Source organism: Mandrillus leucophaeus, unplaced genomic scaffold (assembly GCF_000951045.1).
Source record: "Mandrillus leucophaeus isolate KB7577 unplaced genomic scaffold, Mleu.le_1.0 Scaffold11, whole genome shotgun sequence".
Lineage (NCBI taxonomy): Eukaryota > Metazoa > Chordata > Mammalia > Primates > Cercopithecidae > Mandrillus > Mandrillus leucophaeus.
In genome coordinates this window covers 3,764,103-3,773,162 of record NW_012099209.1, presented here as the reverse complement: position 1 = coordinate 3,773,162, position 9,060 = coordinate 3,764,103, and the positions used below count along the sequence as shown (strand labels likewise).

The 9,060-nt window shown below is 57.5% G+C and overlaps 1 protein-coding gene across 1 annotated transcript in view; it reads left to right on the top strand.

Moving 5' to 3' along the window:
* The window catches only part of SUGP1 (SURP and G patch domain containing 1), a 53,646-nt gene extending 47,741 nt beyond the window's left edge, over positions 1 to 5,905 (top strand). Inside the window, exons 9-14 of the mRNA XM_011990825.1 lie at positions 2,146 to 2,252; positions 3,047 to 3,224; positions 3,619 to 3,725; positions 4,536 to 4,681; positions 5,351 to 5,480; positions 5,746 to 5,905. Coding sequence (XP_011846215.1) covers positions 2,146 to 2,252; positions 3,047 to 3,224; positions 3,619 to 3,725; positions 4,536 to 4,681; positions 5,351 to 5,480; positions 5,746 to 5,772 — 695 coding nt within the window. The 3' untranslated portion in view covers positions 5,773 to 5,905. The remainder of the gene's footprint in view (positions 1 to 2,145; positions 2,253 to 3,046; positions 3,225 to 3,618; positions 3,726 to 4,535; positions 4,682 to 5,350; positions 5,481 to 5,745) is intronic.
* The last annotated feature ends 3,155 nt before the right edge of the window (positions 5,906 to 9,060 follow it).

Here is a 9,060-nt window from a genome sequence, read left to right as displayed (position 1 = left end):
TTTTTTTTTTTTGTAATAAATAGAGATGGTCTTGCTATGTTGCCTAGGCTGGTCTCAAACTCCTGGGTTCAAGCCATCCTCCCACCTCAGTCTCCAAAAGTGCTGGGATTACAGGCATGAGTCACCACTCCCAGCTAGTACTTGGATTCTTTCTTGTCATAGAAAGTTCAGGAGGCCAGATATGGTGGCTCACGCCTGTAATCCCAGGACTTTGGGAGGCCGAAGCGGGCAGATCACCTGAGGTCAGGAGTTCGAGACTAGCCTGACTAATATTGTGAAACTCCATCTCTACTAAAAATACAAAAATTAGCCGGGTATGGTGCCACATGCCTGTAGTCCCAGCTACTCGGGAGGCTGAGGCAGGAGAATTGCTTGATCCTGGGAGGCGGAGGTTGCAGTGAACCAAGATCACGCCACTGCACTCTAGCCTGGGCAACAGAGCAAGACTCCATCTCGGGGGGAAAAAGAAAAGTTCAAGAGATGGATAATGGTAAGCACAATAATTTCCACAGTTTTGCACAATCACCTTTTCACCTCTCCCTTCTTAGCAGCAATTTCGTAATTTCAGGGAGGGCCAGCGTATGGCCTGGTCTCTCATTTTCTTACCAAATCTACAAGGATTGGGGGGTGGTCTCTTGTCATTGCATTTTGCAGATGACTGACTGACAGCCACTATCTCATGTCGTATGGCGCCCCACTGTGCAGCTGTGCAGCCTGCACTGTGAGCAGAAACACCCCCTCACTCCAGCTTCACCAGCGCTCGACACACAGGTGCATGGAGGAGTCTGACGTGCCCTGTTGTGTGGCACCATCACCTGTGTTTGCAAGATGAGGACAGGACCCCAAGAGGGAAGGCAGCCTTCCCAGGTCAGGTGGCCAGCCTCTTGGACCTGCTTGTCCAACTCAGGGATGGTTGCTTGCTCAGTGCCTCCCTGGCCCCAAGGGCCTCAGAGATTCTAGGTCAAGGAGAAAAGCTACTGAATGAAGATTCTTATGCTTACCAGGGCTATAGCCAGCAACTCCAGCCAGGGTGGAGGGTACCTAGGATTGGTTTGTCACTCAAGTGCCAAACCCTAGTGCTTAGATCCAGGTGCTTCAATGCGCACACACCCCAGCTCTGAGACACCCAGTGGGTGAAGAAGCTGCCCTGTGGTCTAGCTAGACAGAACAGGCTCCAAAGTCTGAGGTCCAGGTTCAAGTCCCACTGATCCATGTCCTCAGGGAGTGTGGTAGACCTCACCCACCCACTCATGTGGTGGAGTGGACCTGGGGGAAAGGGACTTTGGGCCTGCTCTAAGGCACTCAACCAGATGCTCAGACTTCAGCTCCTGCATTTCCCCCACAGGGCTCCCCCACATCCCTCAGTGCCTCGTAAACCGAGGAAGGACTAAGAGTGCAAATGTGGGCTATTCTTAGTGACAAAGCCCGAGTGTTGATGAGCTGGAAGGACCCAAGTCTTTTCCCTTCCCAGAGGACCTGCTACACCCCTCTGTTCACCTTCTCCCCCCGGAAGCACTGTACCGCCCGAGGGATGGTGGTTTCTGTCGCCCAGATGGGGCCGTTGCAGCATCTTTCTATGTGTCAGTGTTACTGGCGCCTGCCAGGTTCCACAGCTAATGCCAAATTAAATGTCAGCTGCTCTGAGGATGGTTGGCTGCCTCCCCTGAAGGAGCTAAGGGAGTCGCACAGCTGAGTCTTACGCCAGACTCTGAATCTGTGCGCGCTTACACCTGGTGTCTGTTAGCAACGGGGCTGCCTTCTGAGAGCTGGCTTGTGAGTGCGTCCATGCATGCTGCCCACACTCCATCTCAGCTCTCTTGTCTCCAGCTCTGCAGATTCCTGCCCTGTCACTCATTAGCTGTGTGAGTCCCCGAACCTCTGATTCCTGGTGTCCACATCTGTAATGCGGTGATGCGTAGAGCCTGGCTGGAGAGGTCACAAGGACATAAGATGCGGGGGTGCACATAGCAGCGCACAGCACGGCCCCAAGGCTCTTACGTACCGTGTGGCACTGACAGTCGTGATGTGAGGGCCCTGTGTGCCTGGAGTGTCCTGAAGGCGTGAGACTCACAGCACACTCCAGTGTGAGAGCGAGATCGGGGTACACCTGTCAGACACTGACTGCCCTGTGTCTTTGGTTTCCAGTTCAGGACCTCAAGGGGCTTGGCTATGAGAAGGGGAAGCCTGTGGGTCTAGTGGGTGTCACAGAGCTGTCGGATGCCCAGAAGAAGCAGCTGAAGGAGCAGCAGGAGGTAAGACTGACTGTGGGGACAAGGGGACAGGCATGGTCGGTCCCCAAAGAGTGTCATCCTCTACCCTCAGGTGCAGTGGTCACAGGGGTTCATGTGCTTGCCAAGCTCCTGCGTTTAGGTGGAACCCATAGCCAGTGGGGAGGCTGCCAGGCAGGCACGTCTCCCTGCCCCAGTAGGTGGCATGCCACCCCCACTGCATTTGAATGGCCTCTCAGGCTGCCTGGGAGACTGTTGACCCTTGGGGCAGCCCCAGTGGTCTGTGATCCCTGGTCTCAGCTTTGTGACTGCTTCTTGCTGCGCTCCAGGGCTGGTCCCTATGGGATAGTCTCCATTGATGTTCTCTGTCCACAGTCCTCTTGTGTCTAGCGCAAGACTGTCCTGGTCAGCACAGGGCACCCTGAGGGACTTGAGGCCGCCCGGTTGGCATTGGGCAGTGTCGATGTTGGCTCTCCTGAGGAGCTGCAGGCACCTGCCTATCAGTGCCTGGGGTCAGCTCACTCTGACCCCTTCTCCAGGCCCACAGCCCCGTCACATCACCCTTGACTCTTCCAGGGGTCAGGGCCCTGGGTCACCCTCATTCAGTGGCCAAGAGGTCCTCCGTGCTCCACACCGGGATTAGAGAACCCAGGGCGGTACTCAGTACTTGCCTGAATCCTTGCTCCAGCCCTGCCCAGGGGGTCCAGATGAGCCAGGTTCCGGTGGGGGCACGCCCTGCACTGGAGGTGGGGAGCAGGGGCGGGGCTCCGGCAGGCCACTGCACAGTGCCCTGGCTCACTGGTGAGTGTGTCCTGCAGATGCAGCAGATGTACGACATGATCATGCAGCACAAGCGGGCCATGCAGGACATGCAGCTGCTGTGGGAAAAGGCAGTGCAGCAGCACCAGCACGGCTATGACAGCGATGAGGAGGTGGACAGCGAGCTGGGCACCTGGGAGCACCAACTGCGGCGCATGGAGATGGACAAGACCAGGGGTGCGTGGCGCAGCGGGGCGGGCTGGGCTGGATGTGGCCCCCCTCACCTGCCCTGGAAGGTTACCTGGAGGTGTCCCACGTGGTCTTGAGCTGCCGTCCTGGTTCAGCCCCCAGCCTGCCCCCTGTGGCTGTGAGGCCTGGAGTGAGAGGCTCAGTCTTTCTGGGTCCTAGTTTTCTCCGTGGTGAAAGGAGCGATCCTGTCATCGTTAGGGTGGAGAGCTGCACAGGATTCACTGAATGCTGGGCTGCCTGGCCGAGGCTCGGGCTGGGGTCATGGCCCAGCCGCCTCCTTCCCCGGCTCCCACTGAGTCTCATACCTTTGCCTGGGAGCCACCAGGCCCACTCCCCTCCTTCCTGCTTCTCCCTCTTCTCACCTTTCTGCTTCTCTGAGCAGAATGGGCCGAGCAACTGACAAAGATGGGCCGGGGCAAGCACTTCATCGGAGACTTCCTGCCTCCAGACGAGCTGGAGAAGTTTATGGAGACCTTCAAGGCCCTGAAGGTGAGCCAGGAGGGGCCCCCGGCTCCAGCCTCTGCTACGTGCCAGTCCCTCCTATAGCCGCTTCACCCTGCAGGCGCCCAAAGTAGCCTAGCTACCCTCGATCACAGCAGGAGCCAGGCTCTCTCGCTGCGGGAGGCATCTGTTAATGACAGGCGCCGTTTGTGTAGGGAATTAGCAAACAGCAGCTCAGCTGCCGCCTCAGAAACATTTCCTGGGGCTGCGGGGTAAATTCTGCTTCCAGTGGAGCCAATTAAGTGCAGTTTACAGGCAAAGTGTTTCTCCGGCAAAAGTCCCCACGGACTGGCCTCTTCAGAACCAGAGCTTAACATTCTGCCTCTGCTGCTGTTGGGCTCCTGATGGGAGAGGGCTGACACGGCACATCCCCCATTATCTTTTTGAGATTTTTTATAAAACTGTTCAGGGCCTGATAGCCTCATCAGCGAGGTGGTAACCTCGCTGTCCATCTTTTATTAGGACCTTGTACAACAAATTGCTCTCAGGACATGAACACAGGGCTTCTCTTTGCCAATGAACCATTGCTTTATCTTAGGTGGATAAGGCCTGTGTAAATCTTTCTCTTGCCCTTTTGACTTGGCCACCAGGGAGCTTGTTGCACAGTGTGGCACTAAGGCCCAGGGGACCCTGAGAAGCAGGAGGAGCTTGGTCTGTTATCAACAAGTCTGATCTGGTGAGAGGGAGGCAGATGGGCCACTGGTCCCAGCACTGATTGAAACCAAAGGCAGAAGGTTGGATTTGGGGGCCACCACAACCCCAGCCCTGTTAGGTGACAGCTGCCTCTTCACCTTGTAGGAGGGCCGCGAGCCTGACTACTCGGAGTACAAGGAGTTCAAGCTGACTGTGGAGAACATTGGCTACCAGATGCTGATGAAGATGGGCTGGAAAGAGGGCGAGGGGCTGGGTTCGGAAGGCCAGGGCATCAAGAACCCGGTGAACAAGTGAGTGTGGCCCTGTTGGGAGGGCGTGGCCATGAACTCGGGGTCCGTGGCTCCCCCACCACCTCCCCATTCCCACCCCTTTATGTCATCACTTTTCCCTTGTGGCAAAATGATCACAGCACCCCACTGCACACCCCTTGTCAGGCACAAACCTGCAGTGCAGTAGGCTGTATGGGCCGGGTCCTCCCCAGTCTCAGGGCCTCCTTCTGTCCCCTCTTGAGTATCTCCAGGCCAGGTGGGGTGGGTGTGAGTACAGATGGGTCAGGCCCTGTCTGCCTTGTGAAGGGCCTCGTTTGAATTCCCCATGAGTGCGAAACCAGTCCCAGAGATGGGCAGGAGCTCTCCCAGGTGTGACCCTGGCCCCGAGTGCCCCCTTCGAGGCTGTTCTTGAGTAACCATCCTAATATCCCAAGAGCTACGACAGCCTCCACTGTGGGCTCCTCCTTCCTGTGTTGGACCCTGGGGCCTGGGCCCCCCGCCGGGTCTCCCCCTCCTTCACCATTCAGGTTCAGGCTTCTCTCTGTGAAGATACGTCCCAGCCCAGCCCTGTGCCCCGGGAGGCTGCCGAGAGCCCAGCTGTGCTCGGCCCCCCTGCCCAGAGTTCCGGCCCCAGGCCCCTTCTAACTGACACTGGCCCAGCCCCGTGCTCACATCATCTCCTCCCTGTAGGGGCACCACCACAGTGGACGGTGCCGGCTTTGGCATTGACCGCCCGGCCGAGCTCTCCAAGGAGGACGATGAGTACGAGGCCTTCCGCAAGAGGATGATGCTGGCCTACCGCTTCCGGCCCAACCCCCTGGTGCGCATGCCTGGCTGGGCTGCCTTTGCTCAGTTGACAGGAGAGGGTGGTGGTAGGAACAGAAGGTTCCCTTCCCTCCCCAGTCCAGCCAGGCCGGGTCTCACCAGCAAGCCCCCTACCAACCCCTGCATTCAAGCCCCCACCTATCCCCCAAGCCTGCCCTGCCACCTCAAGGGTGCGAGCTCAGATGCCCCCAAAAGGTTCCCAGATAAGAGGAACTGCTGTCTTTAGCGCTAATCCCCTCCTCCTGTTTTGCCTTCTGCAGAACAACCCTAGACGGCCTTACTACTGAGTGTTCTGGAAATACATACTTTCTGAATGACCAACCGTCCCAGGACTGTGGAATGTTCCGGCCTGCATTTCTGCCCACCCCTCCCGTTGTCACGAGTGCCGTGCCGTGTAATAAAGTCCCAGTGCTCATCCACTGCAGATGCCTGGTCCTGTTGCAGGAAGCACCTCCTGTTAGCAGCGGGACAAGGCTGGGCACAGAGTACAAGATGCTGTCTCGGGGCTTTCCTTCTTGGCCTGTGGAGTCTCCATCCCCGCTCAGCTTGGGTTGCACTGGAGGGGAGGAAGGAAGAAAGCTGTTCTCAGCATAATAAAGTTGGAAGGCCAGGTGCAGTGTCACACGCCTGTAATCCCAGCACTTTGGGAGGCCAAGGCGGGCGGATCACCAGAGGTCAGGAGTTCGAGACCCACCTGGTCAACATGGTGAAACCCTGTCTCTACTAAAAATACAAAATTAGCTGGGCATGGTGGTGCACACCTGTAGTCTCAGCTACTGGGGAAGCTGAGGCAGGAGAATTGCTTGAACCTGGGAGGCAGTTGCAGTGAGCCGAGATTGCACCACTGCACTCCAGCCTGGGCGAGAGAGCAAGACTGTCTATAATAATAATAATAATAATAAAGCTGGAGACCTGGCCACTCCTGGGCTAAAGGAATGTCAGGAACTTCCCAGCCTAGCACTGTGCTGCAAGGGGAGGTTGGGGAGGGGTCTCCAGGCAGGGCTCCCCCTTCCCTCAGACCTGCAGGGGCAGGTGGCTTCTGGGCACATCTGTGTGCTCTCCTGGCAGATGGTGCTGGCAGGGCCCAGCACACAGGTGATGGCTGTGGCCCTTCAGGTCCCACCAGTGTTGTAGGCACACGAGTCCCTGGGGCTTGTGTCATTAGAGGACAGCCGTGTGGATGGATGTGCCATGCCAACATGTCGGACAGCTCCTGAAAGGAAGGGCCTCAGAGCCAGAGTTTTGGAGGCAGGAGGGTAGCCCCCTGGGCCACAGTGTGTGCCAAGACCCCCACATCTGACCCAGGGCCAGAGCCCCACATTTGTGCCTGAGTCACCCTGGGATCTTGTTAAGCTGCAGCTGCTGAGTCAGCTGGTTGGGCAGGGCCCTGAGAATCTGCATTTCCATCTGCCTCCCCCCCATCTCCCTACACACACCCAGTGGGTGCTGCCCAGCCCCTGCAGGCACCAGGGGCTCCCTGTTCACATGCTTGGTGTGGAGTCGGGCTCCTGGGCCAGCCTGTGTTCACACAGCCATTCAGCAAACACTGGGTTTTTGCTGTGTTTGTGTGGGGACCAGGTGGACAAGATCTGCCCCAGTCAGCCAGGCTGCTGGGGACGAGGTCTGAGGCTGCTACTGAGAGGAACCAGGGAGCTGTGGTGGGGCGGCCTGCAGAGTGTCTCAGTGGGGTCTGAGACCAGGGAGGTGCCAGAGGCAGTGGCAGAACCAGGGCTGGGGTGACATGCCACCCTTTGTGCCCTCCTGACGCTGTGGCTGAGGCAGAGCAAGGAGTAACATTGGTGGGCTTGGCCTGGGTGCCCATACATGGGGGCTGCCCAGAAGGCAGTGGGCCAGGACCCTGAGCACAGCAGGGTAGCTCTCTGCAGCCAGTGGTTCAGGAGACGGGGAATCCTGGGGCTTGGTCCCAGGCATTCAGCTGTCCAAGTCACTTCTCAGTTCTCAGCGACATGGGAGGCTCACCAGGCTCAGGACATGGACTTTACCCCCTGGCAGGGGATGAGGCCTCCAAATGCTATGTGCGTGTGCAGGTGCATCCTGTACACGGGACAAGGCCAGGCCCCTAGGCTGAGCCAAGCACAGACACCCTGGCCCTGTGTGGAGAAGATGGGGTGGGGGTGGCAGGCAGGGCTGCCTGGAGGAGGGGATGCTGGGACACGCTTACAAGAAGGCTCATTTTGCAGACAGAAAGCAGGCCTGGGGGGTGTTGACTGTGCTAAAGTTGGGGAAAGTCCAGGGGAACCTGAACTTCACCCATGGGCAGTGGGCACCTGGGGAAGGAGGCTGAGTCAGACTTGTGGCCAGAAGACTCTCTTGTAGCCCAGTTGAGAAAGACCTGTGACCCAGTTGGCATCACGCTAAGGGGCTGCATGCAGAAGGAGCCTGAGGTAGGGGTAGGGGTTAGAATTTGTGCCAGCTGCAGACTGGGCTCCCATGGGGCAGGTGTCAGGTGGGCATGGTTCACCTTGCTGTCTGCAGCATCCACAAGTACTCCACATGGGCCAGAGGGTGGTTGGAGGGGTGACAAAGACAGATGGTCTCCTCCTCATTCTCCCCGACAACACTGCGGCCCCCTCCCAGCTGTTCAAAACCTCCCACAGCCTCTCACAGCTGTCTCGCTTCTCATCACACCCCAGCAGAACCGACCTTCTTTCCGCTGCTCATTTCCAAGCCTAAGCAATTTTCCTCCCTGCCAGGAACACCCTTCCCAAACTCTTCACCAAACTAGCTCCATCCCGATATTCTAACTTCAGCCCCCACCCCCTAGAACCCCTTCCTTCTACCCTCTCCCCCACATGAAGAACCCTCAACCCGGGACTAGCCTGCAAAGGGACAGCCCCCGAGTCAAAGCCTCACACTAAAAGACCCCTCGCGGTGGCTCACGCCTATAATCGCAGCTCTTTGGGAGGCTGAGGTGGGAGGATCCCTTGAGCACAGCAGTTTGAAACCAGCCTAGGCAACAAAGCGAGACCCCTGTCTTTACAAAAAATAATTAGCTGCACGTGGTGGTGCATACCTGTAGTCCTAGCTACTTGGGAAGCTGAGGTGGGAGGATCACTTGAGGCTGGGAGTTCAAGGCGGGCCACTGCACTCCAGTCTGGGCGACAGAGTGAGACCTCCTCTCAAAAAAAAAAAAACAAAAACAAAAACTTCACACCTGCCTGGAAACACATTTACATTTGTGGTGGCTATTGTGTGAAAACTCAAATCTAAGCCCACTGAAAGGCATTTTGCGCCCAAGAGCTGGAGGTTGAGCTATCAGCGCGCACAGGCAATGCCCACTTGATCTTTGGGTGGGGAATGCAGGGGTTTAGAAGGGCAGAGTCGAGGAAAACGAATTTCCTTAGAACGAAGTTGTGGGGCAGGGGAAAGAGCGGGCATGCCAGGACCTCCAGGGCGTACCCCTTGGCCTAAGAGCAGAAACATCCCGAGATGTTGTGTCCCAGCCTTTGACAGAGAGGGAAACTGAGGCTGAGCAGCGGGACGGGTGTCGATGGTGAGGGGCGAAGGGGCGGGGCAGCTGCCAGGGGGAGGACCGGGGAGGGGCCTTGGAGGCT